General features: G+C 40.6%; 1 protein-coding gene across 2 annotated transcripts in view; it reads left to right on the top strand.

Moving 5' to 3' along the window:
• LOC132505416 (cytochrome P450 3A28-like) overlaps nucleotides 1-21,219 on the top strand; it is a 76,497-nt gene that overhangs the window by 31,073 nt on the left and 24,205 nt on the right. The window contains exons 5-12 of one of the 2 annotated variants that reach the window (XM_060123491.1): nucleotides 1,808-2,009; nucleotides 2,631-2,843; nucleotides 5,268-5,361; nucleotides 7,417-7,469; nucleotides 9,824-9,923; nucleotides 16,438-16,551; nucleotides 16,813-16,901; nucleotides 18,229-18,377. In XM_060123491.1, the coding sequence (XP_059979474.1) occupies nucleotides 2,773-2,843; nucleotides 5,268-5,361; nucleotides 7,417-7,469; nucleotides 9,824-9,923; nucleotides 16,438-16,551; nucleotides 16,813-16,901; nucleotides 18,229-18,377 (670 nt within the window). In that variant the 5' untranslated portion in view covers nucleotides 1,808-2,009; nucleotides 2,631-2,772. Of the gene's footprint in view, nucleotides 1-1,807; nucleotides 2,010-2,630; nucleotides 2,844-4,362; nucleotides 4,436-5,267; nucleotides 5,362-7,416; nucleotides 7,470-9,823; nucleotides 9,924-16,437; nucleotides 16,552-16,812; nucleotides 16,902-18,228; nucleotides 18,378-21,219 lie in introns of those variants that run through there. The other variant, XM_060123492.1, reaches the window with a different exon arrangement.

Below are 21,219 nucleotides of genomic sequence, written 5' to 3'. Positions count from 1 at the left end.
AGTTTCCACAGTGGTTTTGTTTCCAAGAAGAATAAGAAAGGCTGTGGGTTTAGTTGAGTGAACTAAGTTGTCAGAAGTTATCAGATGACACCCCAGTCATCCCATGTGGGATGTATTTTGTGTTCCTCTCAGTTGGGAACATAGAGAGGTGGATCCTACACACAAGACCCTAGTGTCCTCATAACCTGCACCTGTCTTTATTCCTGGTGAGGTGAGATAGAGTCCTTGGTTCTGGAGACCCGTGGGGGAGCTCCTGGGCAGGGGTAGCTATGGAGGTAGGAGCCAGAATTGTAACCAATTTGCTGTTGTAGTCTTGGGTCTCACTATTTCACATAGTGACCCTCATCGTGAAACAGCAAACGTTGAATACTGGCATTTCAGTGCAGAAGACTTGCCAATCTATCTTCATGTTAGCTTACATGTGACATGTTGTGATCAATAGCTGTTGAGAAGCCACCTGCAGTCCCTGAGCCTCAGTTTCTGTATCTATCAACTGGGGATTGTATCATGACCCTACTTAAGAGCGCCCAGAGAAGGTACCGAAAGAGGGCAGAAATGCATAAGAATTTGTGGGACTTTCTATGCTACTTTTCCTCAGGATCATCTTCCAGCTTCCCAGGCCTGTCTTTTGTTGGTACTCAAGCTTGTATCCACTTCTCTCCTTCATGACCTCTCTGTAGGTCTCCATTATCCTAGAGGTTCCAGAGGTATGCTACATACTAACCTTGGTTGTGTGTCTCACTCCCTCCTCTGGGAAGCTGCTCTCAAGGTAGGGGACTGTATGGGCTTCTAGCCCCCAGCCCAGCGCAATACCTGCACCTGACATTCACCCACTTGGCCTTGAATCAATGCGTGGATGAACAGATATATTCAGGCATTGTATTTCCAGTGGCAGCTATGGATTTTAACAGGTGCCTCCTGGAGAAAGTCTGAACCCAAAGTTGACAAGCTATGATGGTAGAAATTTCATGTTGCATGACAAGGTCCCAAGGAAATAAAAAAGGCAGGTGACATAGTTGGGACTTACTATAATTTACCAATGAGACCTCCACCCACTCAGGCCAGTGTTGGGCAACCCTGGGGACTTTCAGGCCAGAGGGATGGAATGTATTGGCAAGAGGTGAGTATCGCTTGCTCCAGAAGGACTGAAAATGAGAAGGATAAAGGGAGAAGGAAGTGCACAAACACAGCTTAAACGTCCTGTGTTCCTATTGAGTTTAAGAACTTTTGAGGTTTTGTTTTTCATATAATTCACAGTTTCTCAGGCCAAGGAGATACAGCATTTTGGTCAGAGGGAAGACAATGAACCAGTGTAAATTTCAGACCCTCAGTCCTCTAATTTCTCCCATGAGGAATGGGGTGGGGGCTCACAGATGCCACTGACTTCTACTACAGACCTCCTCCTTAGTAACACCTTGCTACCCCTTAAATATTTTCCATCTAGTCAATGATAAGGAAGCATCTGCTCTGACCCCCCTCCCCCCACTTTGCCCCATAGAAAAACCTCATGTTTTCTTTATGGAGTCTTGTTTGCTGTATGTGCCACATCACTGGTGGATAAGGAGGTTGGAGGTCCACTTGGTCACTGGGCTGCTTTCTCCGCTTCACTCCCTTCACCCTCATTGATTTTGCACTTGTGGCCTTTCCAGAGAGAGGGGGTCATTCTTTCGTTAAGAATCTGTGTAACTGCTGTCCACTGAAGGACCCTCTGAGGGGCGGGACAGGAAGACTGAATGGATACCCTTGGTGCAGCCATCACCACATGGTCCATGTCTTGTCTCTCCTTTGGGGGCCCTCTTGTCAACAGAACCCTGATGGATCATCCTGAACGTGCAGTGATGGTGGCCAAGGCACAGCCAGGCCCTCTTGTTGTATTAACGATACAGGAAGATGATGCGGTCACCAAATAGCCACAGGAAACAGACACACAGGGGCCCAGAGTTCTCACTACTACCAACTCAAGTCCACCAACCTTTCCGATGTCCATGCTGCAGAAAGCATTCTGCAAGGTACCAGGGGCATAAGGGTGACTAATACTCAGACTGTAGCCCAAACTCTCAATCTCTTAAGGGAAATAGGTGTGGAAACCAACAATGGTTCTGGAGGATAGAAGGACAATAATAGAATTGTGTGTGTGTGTGTGCGCGCGCGTGTGTGTGTGTGCGCGTGTGTGTGTGTGTGCGTGTGTGTGTGTGTGTGTTGGGGGGGGCACGACAGAAGTCATCCAGAAGAGGAAGTGGTTATTCCTATTGTTTAGGGAAGTCTCTAAAACAATGTGCTTTCTGAGCTGGGATTTGAAGGATGAGTAGGTGCCTTATGGGGAAACCAGGATATCTAGGCAGAGGAAACTGCATGGTAAAGATTAGTAGACCTAGCATGTCTGAAGGATTTCAAGTTTTGGAGTTCAGGCAGTTACAGAGAAAAGGGCAGTTTAGAGGATATTTGTGGCTAGTGGTTTTATTTGAGTTTCTATAACCTTTGAAATTACTGATAACACTGATTGAGTTGTTACTGAATGGCCACAGAATATGAAGTCAAGGGAGGTCAAACTGGACTGTCCGTGATGCCAACTATCAAGGCAGGGAGGGCTCATGCAGGTGGAGCACAGGTAGCCCTTCTATTGGCTGCAGCTCCAGCTCCACCACCTTCCCAGGACATAAACATTTCAGCCTCAGTGAATCATCCCTGGATGTGAAAGGAAGCAGGCAGGCAAAGAGTGACACACGCAGCTGAGAAGAAACTCAGAGGAGAGAATCACCGAGGAGAGTGGCCATGGACCTGATCCTGAGCTTTTCCGTGGAAACCTGGGTTCTCCTGGCTACCAGCCTGGTACTCCTCTATCTGTGAGTATCTGTGATTCTGATTTCCTCTGTAACCTTGGACTTGGGGTGCTCATCAGGTCCCACTTTCCCTTTACTGTTTTGAGGATCAGTTAGTGGAGGGAAAGTCGCTTAAGCTGTGGGTGCTACAAACACCAAAGGGGTTATTATCGATCTTAACCCAGTTCTGTTGAACGAGTAACCAACAAACACCCTCCCTACCACCACCCCGCCAAGTTTTTATCTTCTGTAGCTAGGAGGGTTTAGTGATGTTATTTGCTCCTGGGGATGATTGACTACCATGGACCCAGACTAATCAACCAGAATCCACCAGGGGAAGATTTAAAACAACTGGTCCCTGCGCAGTGGGGTGCTGTCCCCTTCCCAAGCTCTGGGGATCCTGGAGGCATGAAGTAACTTGGGATTTGTCTCATGATCTTCACCTTCTGGGTTCAGTATCTGCTGCAAGAGCCGTGTAGAAGGATTGGCCCCTGTGTCACTCAGGGGGTTCCTGCTTCCTTCCCTCCCTCCCCAGATGTCATTTACACAGGGCACCTTGTCACCCAGGGGCTGGAAATGGATCGCCCTTCACTTCATATCAGCTCTTCCCCCTTTCCTGTGTCCCTCCTATGGCATCCTCTTCCAAGGCTCAATTCCCCCACCCTGTACTATGCAGAGCTATCTACCCCCAAATGAGAAATCTTTAGAGGAGAGGACACTTGGCAGAAATCTTGAAATTATATTCATTTCTTTCAGCTTTTCCTCTTGTCTCTGAGAGCTTTAGCATCAGCATAGAAATCTGAGAGTTCATGTAACACGTTGAAAGTTCAGAAAGGGAAATTGATTTGCCCTGGTTGTGAAGGCGAAGGAAGGAACTGGGGTTGGAATAGCCCAAGTCACTCCCATTTTGGAAGTTGGTGCTCACACCTCCACCAACTTTTCTGGAGGAAGGATCTAAACACCCAGCTGGGCTTGGCCAAAGTGCCTCTGCTGCCTCTTCAAGCACAGTTTCTTTCAGGCAATTTTTGGGTTTATTTTATCACATAAGGTTTGATGGATTTGTACAGAATATTTGGAACCTGTAAGACCTTAAAAACTAAGCTTCAAAGAAGAAAAAAGTCTTAATCAAACATTCTGCAACATTTTATGTTTATTCATTCTGTGTTGCACAATGCCTCTTTTGCTGTCTTCAGGGAGGTACCTGAAGTTTGCAAGGCCCACTTTTAGCTAAAAGGGCTTGCAGAGCATGTTGAAGCATTTCTACATAGCACACTTTTCAGCCATACCTTTCTAATTTGCCCCTACAGAGTTAGTTTTGGCGGCCTAGCAACTTCATCACTAAAACCATTGCCAGCAACCTCTTCCCCTCAACCTCTCTTTTCCTCCACTCTGTCAATTCTCAGAAACACCAGACTGAGAAGACCTGCAAGATTTCAAACCCCCCATTTGTGGGATTCCACACAGAGCACATTAAGATGAGTTTCACGTACACCAGCTGTAGGAAGCACCAGCCTTAATGGCTTTTTGAGGTAGTTGGTGCACAGAGGCAGTAAACAAACTAATCTGTGATTGAGGATCTTGAAAAAAATGAGCGTGCCTGGTACTGTGTTTAGCAGGTGAGTATCACAGGTTGGAGGACCAGATACCATTTGAGAAAGAACGGTCTGGAAATGGATCCTCTAGTCATTGGTTCACTTATACAGTTATATTGAGGGAACATATGGTCAGTCACCCTTCTCTGTAGGGCAAATCAAGCAAATTGCCTGACAACAGAGACTTGAGTGTAGCTGAAAGGTGCTCACATTTCTATGATGCCAATGGAAGCCTTGAACACAGTTTGTATTTTATAGAAATTAGGACACTGTTATTCTCTAAGGCTTGATTATGAAGTTGGACCTAAGAAGAATTAAATCCTAAAATGGGGTCAGGGTACAGAGGGAAAGAAAAGCATAAAAATCTCCATGCAAATTGTAAGAACAGTGTCACAGTAGGCTCTCAATAACTGTTGTTTTGCAGACGAAGTTAAGCAAAATCTCATTACTGGAATCTCATTACTGGAACAGAATTCTACCTAGAATAAGAATCTCCAAATCATCTAAGAGTCAAGTTACCAAATAAATATGAGTGAATTCCCTGGAAGAATTCCAGCCTGAACCTCTCAGGACCACTCCAATTAGAAACATTTATAAAGTATTCACTCTAAGATTGGAACTGTGAAGACTTCAGCTGCCTTTAGCTAATCGTCATTACCTTTAATGGGTCTCGTATTGGTGGTGGGCAAGGAGATGATGAGTGAATGTAATGATTGCTTTTGGAGCTGCTGGTATTTTTTATTGCCTACATGCTATCTCCTTAGGTTGACTGTTCCAGTTCTGAGTCAGTGACTGGCCAGCTCCAGCACCACTATTCCACAATTCCTGTGACCTGGTTTCCTCTTTCACTTTACAGATATGGGACTTATTCACATGGACGTTTTAAGAAGCTGGGGATTCCTGGGCCGAGACCTCTGCCTTATTTTGGAAATATTCTGTCCTACCGAAAGGTGTGTGTTGTTTGAGCTCCAGCTTTGCTTCTTATGGTGGCAAATCTCAGCTGAATAATATAGTAAAACTGCCCCTCCTCAGGGGGAAGTTCTGAGGTTTCACACTTTCCAGAAATATCATGACCCCACCCAGCACATGGCCAATTTTACAACACACCTCTATTTTTAGCTGTTAGGAGCCTCAGGTTTTGCGGCCTCAGACAGCCCAGCTCTCTAGCTGATTCAGCACAGAATTTATTTTCCATCTGGTGAGTATTGTGAAGAGGATTTTCTTTCTGCCAGGTGCAGATTCCCAGGAAGGCACCATCCCCTTAGTATTAGGAGAAAAGCATGAAGAGGGTGCCTGGTCGTGGCTTATTAAGCTGCCTACACTACAGTCAGGCTTTCCTGTTGGTAGCATAAGCTCTGGGTAGCATTTTTTTCTTCCTCCTGGATTGCTTGGTAACTTCAGTTTCTAACGCAGCCTGAGTATTCAGTGTCGGGTAATTTGCACCTACTTGAATTATCTCAAGAACTACTAATGCCTGCAGTTATTTCTGTGGCTCTACTCCATTTTTGCTATAACCCTGACATCTTCTGTGTTTCGAGGGGTGGAGCAAGAGCTTTTTGCTTTACTTCTGTGCCTCCAGAGAAAGCACCTTATGGATGCATCTGAGCAGTGAGTAGGTGTAACGGAGACAAGATGGTGGTTGTCTAGTTACTTCAGGTATTTAACCACTAAATAAGTTGTGGGGTTTAAAAAAAAAAAGGCAGAATCGGGCTTCCCTGGCGGCGCAGTGGTTGAGAGTCCGCCTGCCAATGCAGGGGACATGGGTTCGTGCCCCGGTCCGGGAAGATCCCACATACCGCGGAGCGGCTGGGCCCGTGAGCCGTGGCTGCTGAGCCTGCACATCCGGAGCCTGTGCTCCGCAACGGGAGAGGCCACAACAGTGAGAGGCCCGCGTACCGCAAAAAAAAAAAAAAAAAAAGGCAGAATCACATATACAAAATCACTAGAAAGGATATGATTTGACAAAATTATTAAAAATTGAACTGAACTCAATAGAATGTACTAGGTGGCATATGGACTATGAATTCTGGCTGAGCCTTGATATTAATCCAGCTCTGATGCCTTGCCCAGGGCCTGGCCCCTGAAATGAAGGTCATGAGCTACGTCCATGTGTCCAGGGGGCAGAGCCTTGTGTGTAGGCTGCTCTCTGGCTCAGATTTCCTTTCCTGCAGACATAAGCCTTGTTTCTCAGATCCTGATTCTCCCAACTGAGGTCTTCATTGTCTCATTACTGCCTGTGAACTTCATGAACTGTTTTCTCTCTGAAAAAGCAATAATTTATTTTCCACCTTTCCCGGATGAACTCCTTAGTAGATGCACTCCAAGACCCATGTTTCTGAGACCTTCATTTTCATAGGTAAACCATCAAATATCACAGCAGAAACTTAGTAACAGGAAGTTTGTTTTCCTTTAAGCAACAGAGGGAAAATTCAGGGCAAGTGTTTTAATTGGTGGTGGTGTTTGTAGTTGTGGTAACTCCCCATCTTTTCTGTGTTGAGCTGGAAAACTAGAAGGTGATCTACTTTGTCATTCATTCACTCATTTAATTTCTCACTCAATACACACCCCTTAGACTTACTTAAATCTGCTGGACTAAAAAGGTCTCTGGTGTCTTTAACTTCCTAATTCTTCTAGAAATCTAGAGAGGGCTCATGAGATAAATGAAAAGGCTGCTTAACAAGGAGATGAAAGTGTGTACAGGCCGATCTAACTTACCCTTCGCTTCAGTTTTCTCACGAAAGACAAGGAGGTACTTAGTATTCACAGGCAAAGGTAAACATTTAGTATCTGTTATAGAGAAAATGCAAGAGTGATTTAAAATTCTCTGTTCCAATATCTCCTTTTTCCCCTTCATTTCCCCTAAGAAGTCTCTGAATATGAACTTTCTTCCACCTGCCAGTGGAAAATAGTAAGCCTGATTTCATGGGTTTCAAGGTACTTTTGTCCCCAAAAGAGGTAGTGTTCAATACATTTAGTTTAATAATCTAATTTTGTTTCTCTTGCAGGGTCTTTGGGAGTTTGACAATGGATGTTTTAAAAAGTATGGAAAAATATGGGGGTGAGTATTCTGGAAAGTTCCATCGGATAGACTTGTTATGATGTGGCGCCCCCTGTGGTATGGAAGACAATCTCAGTCCAGAGCTTCTTGGGATGAAGTCTATTGTAAAGCTTTGGAGTCTTGTTCTTTCTATCAGGGATCCCAGGTGTCAGCCAGGTGTCCAGGTCTACAGTCTGAATTAGGCCTGGAGATTTGCAGGTCATCACTTTTCTCCAGACTTTGAGGCCCAGGGACTCCTAACATCGCTTTCTGTCCAGTGTCACTCTTCCCCCCTTCTCCATTTTTCTTTCCTTAGGTTGCATTTAATTGCATAAAATGCATTATTCCAGAACATTCTAATATGTGCCCATAAATGCATTTTTTGACCCTTTTCCACATGATTCACTTAATTAAAAGCCAAGAATCCTTTATTTAAGTTTTGCGTTTAATATGTCCTTTTGGAAAAAGAGCTGGGGGTTACAGGTAAAGAAAATAGGAAACAATTTCTGCTCAGCTTTTTACATTCTCTACAAGTATGGAGGTTTTTTTGTTATTGTTTTTAATTTCAGCCAAGACTTTCCAATGTAATTGTATTCAGTTATTGTTTTATCTACTATTTTTCTCTGACTTTGAAGAGATGTGGGATACATCTAACCCAGAGTGTGTCATGTGGGCTCACAGACTTTAGGAGTTTTGTAGGTTTGATGAGAGCAGCAGGAGAGGTATAATGTAGTGACTGTTTGCCAAAAGGAAATAGGAGAAGGCTCTGCCTCTCTGTACCTCTTCATCTTCTCTGATCAAGTCCTCAGAAACCATAGGGCCCTGCTGAGTTGCCATGGCCCCAAAAGTCAATGTGATTGAGTGGACAGAGCACATAGCCGTGGATCACTACTGGACCAGCTCCAACTGCCCCTCCAACATTTAATACTTGTGAGCTCTGGATAGAGTCACTTTTTCATGGTGGATCCCAGTTCTCTCATTAGAAAATGGTTCTCATGCTTGGGTGTAAATGAGAACCACCTGGGAGAACTTGTTATAAATACAGAACTTTGACCCCACCCATCAGCATACCAAATCAATATGATCTGGGATAGGGCCAAAAATCTGAATTTTAACTGGTAATATAAGAAATACTAAGGCTGGAGTGACATCTGAATATAAAGTGTCACCCCAAACCACGATCTCTTCTCCACCCAGGTGTTTTTGAAAAAACATGATGGGAAGAAGGGACTCATCCAAGTAATATGGTCAATCAGATGGAAGAGCAGATTAAGTGCCTCCTCAATCCCTTCCGTCACTGCTTCAACACCTAATGCACATGACACCCACTTAAACCCTCTGAGTTTTAGAATTTTTGGGGGGGGGAAATAATGCACTGGTTCTCATCCATTTTTATATGTGATCACAAAACCATCTGAAATTCCTGTGTGAAGTCAGAGGAATAATAGGTAACATGCAGAAAACCTTCCATTGTGTTCTAGCCATCGCAAACGATTGATAGAGGAAACAAAATACCGGAAGACAGTGTGATTAACTTAGAGTCAACCTCATGCCAGTGGCCCATTCCCATGAACGGGCATCCTGACAGTCAGGAGATCAGGCCAAATTGGGATGTGTCACATCTGAGGAGTCAGCTTTGTGTGGTACATGTGTCAAAAGTGGGCCTGCCTAGCTGCTGATGGCTGTCACCTACATGGAGCCCTAGGCCCTCTTGGAACCCATGTCGAAGAATAAATATAAATAGTGAAAAGAAAATATTTAAAAAATGAATTTATACATGTTCCTCTGAATTACTTTATTCTCTCAGTCCTTTTGTTTCAAATCCTTGATGCTACCAAGGATATCTCCTTGTTATTTAAAATATGATTTCCTTTAAAAAAAGTATAAAGTAAGCATATTTTTGAAAATAGAGCAAAGAAACCTTTCATAATCCTACTTTCACTTTTGAGCATTCTTAATCTTCTTCCATTTGCAGACACATTGTACATATTTATGATCAGTGTGTCTACAAGTTTCAGCTATTATATCATTGCATTTTTCATGCTTTTGATATATCTTCAAAAATGAGTGGGTGGACTCTCCTTAATTAATTAGTTTTTTCATTCTTAGACAATTTACTTGCCTTCAATTATTTACTAAGCTAACTTCCTTTTTGATAATGAAATATTTTAAACCTATAAAAGTTATGGAGAATGGCATAGGAAATAACCCATGTAAACAACACCTAGACTTAACAAATGTTCTAATGTTATTTCTAACCATGATCTCTAGGAGTAAGGATTATGTAATGTCAGGATGAGAGTCAGGACTTAAGCTGTGAGTCCAGCTGCAGAAACCAGATCATTAAATTTAATCACATCTCTTTCCCTACACAGGTGTTATGAAGGTCAACAGCCTCTGTTGGTTGTCACAGATCCAGACATAATCAAAACAGTGCTAGTGAAAGAATGTTATTCTGTCTTCACAAACCGGAGGGTAAGCATCCATTTTTAAAGTTTAAATATTATTTATTTATTAAATATTTATTCTGTAATAATTATAAATTCACAGGATATTGTCAAAAGAGAAAAATACAGGAAGGTGCTGTGAAGGAAACCCTTCATCCTGTTTCCCCAAAAGGTTAATATCTTGCATAATTATAGTACAGTATCAAAGTAGGAAATTGACATTGATACTATCCACATAGCTTATTCAGATTTTATCAGTTTTATGTGCATTCATTTGCTGTGAGTGTGTTACTCTATGAAAATTTATCATAGATGTAGATTTGTGTAACTACCACCACAATCAATGTATAGAAATGTTACTTCCCCATCAATCTCCCTCTAACCATTCTTTTATAGTCACAGTGAGTAGCTTGTCTTTTCCTCTTATCAGGGTCTTAGTAGAGCAATTCTTTTTGTATTTTTATAGTTTATTATTTTATCCATACTAAAACACTTCATGAAATCACTTACTGTTTCTTTTTAACATCTTTATTGGAGTATAATTGCTTTACAATGGTGTGTTAGTTTCTGCTTTATAATAAAGTGAATCAGTTATACATATACATATGTCCCCATATCTCTTCCCTCTTACATCTCCCTGCCTCCCACCCTCCCTATCCCACCCCTCTAGGTGCTCACAAACCACCGAGCTGATCTCCCTGTGCTATGCAGCTGCTTCCCACTAGCTATCTATTTTACGTTTGGTAGTGTATATATGTCCATGCCACTCTCTCACTTTGTCCCAGCTTACCCTTCCCCCTCCCTATATCCTCAAGTCCATTCTGTAGTAAGTCTGCATCTTTATTCCCATCTTGCCCCTAGGTTCTTCATGACCATTTTTTTTTTTAGATTCCATATATATGTGTTAGCATACAGTATTTGTTTTTCTCTTTCTGACTTACTTCACTCTGTATGACAGTCTCTAAGTCCATCCACCTCACTACAAATAACTCAGTTTTGTTCCTTTTTATGGCTGAGTAATATTCCATTGTATATATGTGCCACATCTTCTTTATCCATTCATCTGTTGATGGATGGTTCGGTTGCTTCCATGTCCTGGCTATTGTAAAAAGAGCTGCAATGAACATTTTGGTACATGACTCTTTTTGAATTATGGTTTTCTCAGGGTATATGCCCATTAGTGGGATTGCTGGGTTGTATGGGAGTTCTATTTTTAGTTTTTTAAGGAACCTCCATACTGTTCTCCATAGTGGCTGTATCAATTTACATTCCCACCAACACTGCAAGAAGGTTCCCTTTTTTCCATACCCTCTCCAGCATTTATTGTTTGTAGATTTTTTGATGATGGCCATTCTGACTGGTGTGAGATGATATCTCATTGTAGTTTTGATTTGCATTTCTCTAATGATTAACGATGTTGAGCATTCTTTCATGTGTTTGTTGACAATCTGTATATCTTCTTTGGAGAAATGTCTGTTTAGGTCTTCTGCCCATTTTTGGATTGGGTTGTTTGTTTTTTTAATGTTGAGCTGCATGAGCTGCTTGTAAATTTTGGAGATTAATCCTTTGTCAGTTGCTTCATTGGCAAATATTTTCTCCCATTCTGAGGGTTGTCTTTTCATCTTGTTTATGGTTTCCTTTGCTGTGCAAAAGCTTTGAAGTTTCATTAGGTCCCATTTGTTTATTTTTGTTTTTATTTCCATTTCTCTAGGAGGTGGGTCAAAAAGGATCTTGCTGTGATTGATGTCATAGAGTGTTCTGCCCATGTTTTCCTCTAAGAGTTTGATGGTGTCTGGCCTTACATTTAGATCTTTAATCCATTTTGAATTTATTTTTGTGTATGGTGTTCGGGAGTGTTCTAATTTCATTCTTTTGCATGTAGCTGTCCAGTTTTCCCAGCACCACTTATTGAAGAGGCTGTCTTTTCTCCATTGTATATCCTTGCCTCCTTTGTCATAGGTTAGTTGACCATAGGTGCATGGGTTTATCTCTGGGCTTTTTATCCTGTTCCATTGATCTATCTTTCTGTTTTTGTGCCAGTACCATACTGTCTTGATTACTGTAGCTTTGTAGTATAGTCTGAAGTCAGGGAGTCTGATTCCTCCAGCTCCGTTTTTTTCCCCTCAAGACTCTTTTGGCTATTTGGGGTCTTTTGTGTCTCCATACAAATTAAGATTATTTTGTTCTAGTTCCATTAAAAATGCCATTGATGATTTGATAGGGATTGCATTGAATAGATTGCTTTGGGTAGTATAGTCATTTTCACAATATTGATTCTTCCAATCCAAGAACATGGTATATCTCTCCATCTGTTGATATCATCTTTAATATCTTTCATCAGTGTCTTACAGTTTTCTACATACAAGTCTTTTGTCTCCCTAGGTGGGTTTATTCCTTGGTATTTTATTCTTTTTGTAGCAATGGTAAATGGGAGTGTTTCCTTAATTTCTCTTTCAGATTTTTCATCATTACTGTATAGGAATGCAAGAGATTTCTGTGCATTAATTTTGTATCCTGCAACTTTACCAAATTCATTGATTAGCTCTAGTAGTTTTCTGGTGGCATCTTTAGTATAGTATCATGTCATCTATGTATAGTATCATGTCATCTGCAAATAGTGACAGTTTTACTTCTTCTTTTCCAATTTGTATTCCTCTTATATCTTTTTCTTCTCTGATTGCCGTGGCTAGGACTTCCAAAACTATGTTGAATAATAGTGGTGAGAGTGGACATCCTTGTCTTGTTCCTGATCTTAGAGGAAATGCTTTCAGTTTTTCACCATTGAGAATGATGTTTGCTGTGGGTTTGTCGTATGTGGCCTTTGTTATGTTGAGGTAGGTTCCCTCTATGCCAACTTTCTGGAGAGTTTTTATCATAAATGGGTGTTGAATTTTGTCAAAAGCTTTTTCTGCATCTATTGAGATGATCATATGGTTTTTATCCTTCAATTTGTTAATATGGTGTATCACATTGATTGATTTGCATATACTGAAGAATCCTTGCATCCCTGGAATAAACCCCACTTGATCATGGTATATGATCCTTTTACTATGTTGTTGGATTCTGTTTGCTAGTATTTTGTGGAGGATTTTTGCATCTATATTCATCAGTGATATTGGTCTGTAATTTTCTTTTTTTGTAGTATCTTTGTTTGGTTTTGGTATGAGGGTGATGGTGGCCTCATAGAATGAGTTTGGGAGCATTCCTTCCTCTGCAATTTTTTGGAAGAGTTTGAGAAGGATGGATGTTAGCTCTTCTCTAAATGTTTGATAGAATTCACCTAAGAAGCCATCTGGTCCTGGACTTTTGTTTGTTGGAAGGTTGTTTTGTTTGTTTGTTTGTTTTTTTGTGGTACGTGGGCCTCTCACTGTTGTGGCCTCTCCTGTTGCGGAGCACAGGCTCCAGACACGCAGCTCAGAGGCCATGGCTCACGGGCCCAGCCGCTCCGCGGCATGTGGGATCCTCCCAGACCGGGCCACGAACCCGTGTCCCCTGCATCGGCAGGCAAACTCTCAACCACTGCACCACCAGGGAAGCCCTGTTGGAAGATTTTTAATCACAGTTTCAATTTCATTACTTGTGATTGGTCTGTTCATATTTTCTATTTCTTCCTGGTTCAGTCTTGGAAGGTTATACCTTTCTAAGAATTTGTCCATTTCTTCCAGGTTGTCCATTTTATTGGCATAGAGTTGCTTGTAGTACTCTCTTAGGATGCTTTGTATTTCTGTGGTGTCTGTTGTAACTTCTCCTTTTTCTTTTCTAATTTTATTGATTTGAGTCCTCTCCCTCTTTTTCTTGATGAGTCTGGCTAATGCTTTATCAATTTTGTTTATCTTCTCAAAGAACCAGCTTTTAGTTTTATTGATCTTTGCTATTGCTTTCTTTGTTTCTATTTCATTTATTTCTGCTCTGATCTTTATGATTTCTTTCCTTTTGCTAACTTTGGGTTTTATTTGTTCTTCTTTCTCTAATTGCTTTAGGTGTAAGGTTAGATTGTTTATTTGAGACATTTCTTGTTTCTTGAGGTAGGCTTGTATAGCTATAAACTTCCCTCTTAGAGCTGCTTTTGCTGCATCCCATAGGTTTTGGATCATCGTATTTTCATTGTCATTTATCTCTGGTATTTTCTGATTTCCTCTTTGATTTCTTCAGTGATCTCTTGGTTATTTAGTAATGTATTGTTTAGCCTCCATGTGTTTGGGATTTTTATGGTTTTTTTCCCTGTGATTGATTTCTAATCTCATAGCATTGTGGTCAGAAAAGGTACTTGATATGATTTCAATTTTCTTAAATTTACTGAGGCTTGATTTCTGACCCAAGATGTGATCTATCCTAGAGAATGTTCCATGCACACTTGTGAAGAAAGTGTAATCTGCTGTTTTTGGATGGAATGTCCTGTAAATATCAATTAAATCTATTGGGTCTGCTGTGTTATTTAAGGCTTGTGTTTCCTTATTAATTTTCTGTTTGGATGATTTGTCCATTGGTGTAAGTGAGGTGTTAAAGTCCCCCACTGTTATTGTGTTACTGTCGATTTCCTCTTTTATAGCTCTTAGCAGTTGCCTTATGTATTGAGGTGCTCCTATGTTGGGTGCATATATATTTATAATTGTTATATCTTCTTCTTGGATTGATCCCTTGATCATTATGTAGTGTCTTTCCTTGTCTCTTGTAACATTCTTTATTTTAAAGTCTATTTTATCTGATATGAGTATTGCTACTCCAGCTTTCTTTTGATTTCCATTTGCATGGAATATCTTTTTCCACCCCTCACTTTCAGTCTGTATGTGTCCCTAGGTCTGAAGTGGGTCTCTTGTAGACAGCATATATATGGGTCTTGTTTTTGTATCCATTCACTGAGCCTGTGTCTTTTGGTTGGAGCATTTAATCCATTCATGTTTAAGGTAATTATTGATATGTATGTGCCTATGACCATTTTCTTAATTGTTATGGGTTTGTTTTTGTAGGTCCTTTTCTTCTCTTGTGTTTCCCACTTAGAGAAGTTCCTGTAGCATCTGTTGTAGAGCTGGTTTGGTGGTGCTGAATTTTCTTAGCTTTTGTTTGTCTGTAAAGCTTTTGATTTCTCCATTGAATCTGAATGAGATCTTTGCTGGGTAGAGTAATCTTGGTTGTAGGTTCTTCCCTTTCATCACTAAGTATATCATGCCACTCCCTTCTGGCTTATAGAGTTTCTGCCGAGAAATCAGCTGTTAACCTTATGGGAGTTCCCTTGTATGTTATTTGTCGTTTTTCCCTTGTTGCTTTCAATAATTTTTCTTTGTCTTTAATATTTGCCAATTTGATTACTATATGTCTCAGCATGTTTCTCCTTGGGTTTATCCTGTATGGGACTCTCTGCATTTCCTGGACTTGGGTGGCTGTTTCCTTTCCCATATTAGGGAAGTTTTCGACTTATAATCTCTTTAAATAGTTTCTTAGGTCCTTTCTCTCTCTCTTCTCCTTCTGGGACCCCTATAATGCGAATGTTGTTGCGTTTAATGTTGTCCCAGAGGTCTCTTAGGCTGTCTTCATTTCTTTTCATTCTTTTTTCTTTATTCTGTTCCGCAGCAGTGAATTCCACCATTCTGCCTTCCAGACCACTTATCTGTTCTTCTGCCTCAGTTATTCTGCTATTGATTCCTTCTAGTGTAGTTTTCATTTCAATTATTTTATTGTTCATCTCTGTTTGTTTGTTCTTTAATTCTTCTAGGTCTTTTTTTTTTAACATCTTTATTGGGGTACAATTGCTTTACAATGGTGTGTTAGTTTCTGCTTTATAACAAAGTGAATCAGTTATACATATACATATGTTCCCATATCTCTTCCCTCTTGCGTCTCCCTCCCTCCCACTCTTCTAGGTCTTTGTTAAACATTTCTTGCATCTTCTTGATCTTTACCTCCATTTTTTTCCCGAGGTCCTGGATCATCTTCACTATCATTATTCTGAATTCTTTTTCTGGAAGATTGCCTATCTCCACTTCTTTTGGTTGTTTTCCTGGGGTTTTATCTTGTTCCTTCATCTGATACATAGCCCTCTGCCTTTTCATCTTGTCTATCTTTCTGTGAATGTAATTTTTGTTCCACAGGCTGCAGGATTGTAGTTCTTCTTGCTTCTGCTTTCTGCCCTCTCCAGATAGCTATTTCTTTTTTTTTTTTTAATTTATTTATTTATTTATTTTTGGCTGTGTTGGGTCTTCGTTTCTGTGCAAGGGCTTTCTCTAGTTGTGGAAAGCAGGGGCCACTCTTCATAGCAGTGCGCGGGCCTCTCACTATCGCGGCCTCTCCCGTTGTGGAGCACAGGCTCCAGACGCACAGGCTCAGTAATTGTGGCTCACGGGCCCAGTTGCTCCGTGGCATGTGGGATCTTCCCAGACCAGGGCTCGAACCCGTGTCCCCTGCATTGGCAGGCAGATTCTCAACCACTGCGCCACCAGGGAAGCCCAGATAGCTATTTCTTTGGAGCTTCAAGAATAGGCTCCCAGATCTGGTCAATCACCTTGGGACAGTGCCAATAAGACTCTGTGTTTTGCTTTTGACTCTAGTCTTTTGGTCCAATGGGAATTATGAAAAATGCCATCTCTCTGTCTGAGGATGAACAATGGAAGAGATTACGATCGTTGATGTCTCCAGCCTTCACCAGCGGAAAGCTCAAGGAGGTAAGAAAAGAAGAAGACTTTCAACTAGAAACTTAAGGAATGACTCTAGGGACAGGTAGAAAATAAGATCATAGTCCCTTTCCAAAGAGAAGTCTGCAGATTTTGAGTTTTCTAATGATGGTCTTTTATCTTTACATCCTAGAAGAGACATTTTAAGATTCCTTATAAAATGCCACTTACTGCTCCATGCTTGGGAAAGCCAGGTACTTCTAGGACTTGAGTCTGCATTTAACTTCAGGTGATGTTGTACTTTGTATCTAGATGTTCCCCATCATTAGCCAGATTGGAGACATGTTGGTGAGGAACCTGAAGAAGGAAGCAGAGAAAGGCAAGCCAATCAGCATGAAAAAGTAAGTAGGGGTGAAGCTGCTGGTACCTGAGCTCCATTGAGACCCTCCAGATGCCTGCCATGGAGCCAGATTCCCACTGCTGAGCTACTGTAGTGACCAGACAGAAGTAAGTGTGTGGTGGTACCACTCCAGTGGGCCACCCCAGAATGAGTGGTGGCTCGCCAAAGAAAGCAGGGCAGCTGGGAGAGAAAGGGTCTTCTCCTGTATACATGAGCCAGGATGAACTTATCTGCTTAACTGTCACTTTGGATATTCTGGGAGACAAAAACACATAGTTTAGAAAGGAGAAACATTGTTGTGCACAGTATTGAGTGTAGAGGGTGTGGAGCGGAGGTGGGGAAGGCTCTTCGTACATATTGGCAGGCAGTGCACTGGGCAGGAATGTTACGGTATGGAACTTGAAACAAATTAAATCTCTTCACAGTTTTCCTGAGGAAAATGCTAAATATTAATTCTTAACCACCATTTGTTCTTCCTTCAGCCTCAAAAGAGAGAAGGCCCTGTACAGGCTATGGGTAGAGTGATCATAGCATTTGTTGTCTAAACTGAGATTTTTTTTTTAATTGCGCTGTAACAACAGGTATAAACTGAGAATGTCCCGGGAAAACTGAGGACATAAGATCACTTAACTATGGGATTCCCTAAGTCAAATTTGGAGTAATTTATTATTTTTTTAACCAGAAATATTTTTAGTTCTTACATTTCACAGAAATGAGTCTGCCCTCAGGTCAACCACAGACCACTAGAGTTGAGGAAGTGTGGGTCTTTCAGGATCCTTAGCAGGGGTGTAAGACAGTGAGGGATGATGTTCCTGGCAACTCAGAACAGGGTGCTGCTGTTCTGTAATTCACGGAAGAGGAATCAACTCTGAGCGCACACTCTATGGTGAGGCAAGACCCAGATAAGTGTCCCCTTTCTTGACTCCCCCAGGATGTGTTAAATTTATACACTTGGTTATGCTCAGACACAGTCCTTATACACCTATTATTGCCTGTGGTCAAAACACGCTACTGTACTTTGTCTGATTATGGGTGTCTATCCCTCTATGACTGAGCTCCTTGAGTTTGTGGGGGGACGTCTAACTTGCCTTAGTGTCCCCAGCCCTCCTGGCACAGGGCCAGCCGCATCACTGGCACCTCAGACACACCTCATGTGTGAGTGATAGTAGCATAGACTCTGCCATGGACCAACAGGTGGTTCTGAAAGAGTGTGGCTCTCTACCTGCCTTGTCTGGGCATCTGATTTCACATGCACTTCTTGTTATATGTGTTGGGTAAGGAGAGTAAAGAGGTGTTGATTTTAGTTGTTCATATCTTTCTCTACGCAGCTTCTTTGGGGCCTACAGCATGGATGTGATTACCGGCACAGCATTCGGAGTGAACATTGATTCCCTCAACAACCCACAAGATCCCTTTGTGGAATATAGCAAGAATATCTTAAAATTTAATCTCCTCTCTCCATTAATTCTCTTAATAAGTATGTGGACTACTTTATTCCTTTTTCTTTATTCCTTCTTCCATCCCTCCTTCTCTCCCTCCTTTCCTCCCTCTTCACCTTTCTTCCTTTATCTTTCTTTTTTTTTTTTTAACTATTTATTTATTTATTTATTTTTGGCTGAATTGGGTCTTCATTGCTGCACACAGGCTTTCTCTAGTTGTGGCAAGCGGGGGCTACTCTTTGTTGTGGTGCGCTGGCTTCTCATTGTGGTGGCTTCTCTTGTTGTGGAGCACAGGCTCTAGGCGTGTGGGCTTCAGTAGTTGTAGCACATGGGCTCACTAGTTGTGGCTCGTGGGCTCAGTAGTTGTGGCACACGGGCTTAGTTGCTCCGTAGCATGTGGGATCTTCCTGGACCAGGGCTCGAACTCATGTCCCCTGCATTGGCAGGTGCATTCTTAACCACTGTGCCACCAGGGAAGCTCTATCTTTCTTTTTTAAATAATAGCTTTATTGAGATACAATTCACATGCCATATAATGCACCACTGTAGAATGTATAATTCATTGGTTTTTACATCCTACCTATCCATCAACAGATGAAATGGACAGGCAAAATGTATACAACATTCAGTATACACAACTGGATATTGTATGTGCGTGTGTGTACGTATACACACACATATATATGTGTGTATATATATGTATATATACATATATATATATATGAGAAAGCCAGGTTCTTCTAGGACTTGAGTCTCCATATATATATATATATATATATATATATATATATATACACACACACATACATATACACACACACATACACAACTGAATATTATTCACCCAGAAGAGGAAGAAAATCCTGCCATTTGCAACAAAATGGAAGGACCTAGAGGGTATTACGTTAAGTGAAATAAGTCAAACAGAGAAAGGCAAATACTTATATGTAGAATAAAAAAAAAACTAAACTAAAAAAAAAAAAGAAGAAGAAGAAAACCAAACTCATAGAAAAAAAAGATCAGATTTTTGGTTACCAGAGGTGTGGGTTGAGTGGTGAGAGAATTGGATAAAAGTGGTCAAAAGGTGTAAATATTCAGTTGTAACATAAAAAGTACTGAAAGTGTAATGTACAATGTGAGTATAGTTAACACTGCTGTACGATATATTTGTACATTACTAAGAAAGTAGATCGTAAAAGTTCTCATCACAAGAGAAGTTTTTTTTGTAACTATATGAGGTGAGGAATGTTAACTAAACTTATGGGGTTAATTTCACAATATACGTATGTTAAGTCATTATGCTGTACCCAAACTAATACAGTACTGTATCTCAACTATAACTCAGTAAGGTTGGAAAAAAAAGGGTTTTAGTACATTCAAAGATATGTGCAACCATCACTACACTCAATTGTTGTACATTTTTGTCAACTCACAAGCCCTGTACCTAACTATAACCTCTCACTCCTCTTAGCCCTAAGCAACCACTAATGTACTTCCTACCGCTATAGATTTACTTATTCTGGACACTTCGTATAGATGGAATCATATATGTGGGCTTTTGTGGCTGGCTTCTTTCACTTATCATGATGTTTTCAAGGGTAATCTAAATTGTAGCATATATCAGTACTTCATTTCTTTGTATGGCCAAATAATATCCCATTATATGGACATTCTGCATTTTGTTTATCCATTCATCAGTTGACAGACACTTGGGTCATTTCCAGCTTTCGGCTATTACGAACAGTGCTGCTATGCCCATTCATGTACAAGTTTTCATTTAAATACCTGTTTTCAATTCTTTGGGTATGTAGTCAGAGGTGAAATTGCTGAGCTATATAGTAACTGTGTTTAACTTATAAGTAACTGCCAAACTGTTACCCCACAATCTTTTTTAGATAAATGTCTATTCAAATATTTTGCCCATTTATAGTTGGATTATATTCAATACTTCTGTTGTTGAGTTGTAAGTGTTCTTTATATATTCTAGGTAAGAGTCCCTTATCAGACATGATTTGGAAAGTTTTTTTTTCCTTTCTGTAGGTGTCTCTTCACTTTCTTGCTAGTTTGCTTTAAAGTGAAAAATTTTTTATTTTCATCATGCACAAATTCTTTATTTTCCTTTTTTTCCCTGTGCTTTTGGTGTCATGTCTAAGAATCCATTGCCAAATCTGAGGTCATGAAGATCTACCCATTCACTGGTTTTCTTCTAAGAGTTGTACAGTTTTAGCTCATATGTTTAGGTCTTTGATTTATTTTGAGTTTATTTTTGTATATGGTGTAAGGTAAGGGTCTATTTCATTCTTTTGCATGTAGCTATCCAGTTATCCCAGAACCTTTTATTAAAGACTATTTTGTCTCCATTGAATGGTCTTGTAACCCTTCTCAACATGCAGTTTACCATAGACAAGTGGATTTATTTCCAGAGTCTAAATTTTATTCTATTTATCTATATGTCCATTCTTATGCCAGTATGACATTGCCTTGATTATTATAGATTTATGATAAGTTTTGAAATCAGCAGTACGAGTCCTACAACTTTATTCTTTTTTTTTTTTTTCGGGATTGTTTTGGCTCTTCTGTGCCCCTGGCAATTGCATATGAATTTTAAATTCAGCTTTTCAGTTTCTACAAAGAAGCCAGCCAGAATTCTGATAGGGAATGAGTTAAATCTGTAGAGTTGCTGTCTTGACAATGTTTAGTATTCTTATACATGTACATGGGATGTTTTTCATTTACTTAGATTTTCTTTATTTCAACAGTATTGCAGTTTTCAGGGTAGATGTTTTGCACTTCTTTTGTTGACTTATTCCTAAATATTATTATTATTTATTTTTTTTGCGGTACACGGGCTTCTCACTGTTGTGGCCTCTCCCGTTGCGG

This window comes from Lagenorhynchus albirostris, chromosome 15 (genome assembly GCF_949774975.1).
Source record: "Lagenorhynchus albirostris chromosome 15, mLagAlb1.1, whole genome shotgun sequence".
NCBI lineage: Eukaryota > Metazoa > Chordata > Mammalia > Artiodactyla > Delphinidae > Lagenorhynchus > Lagenorhynchus albirostris.
The sequence above is the reverse complement of the archived record's forward strand: the minus strand, read 5'-3'. Positions and strand labels throughout refer to the sequence as shown.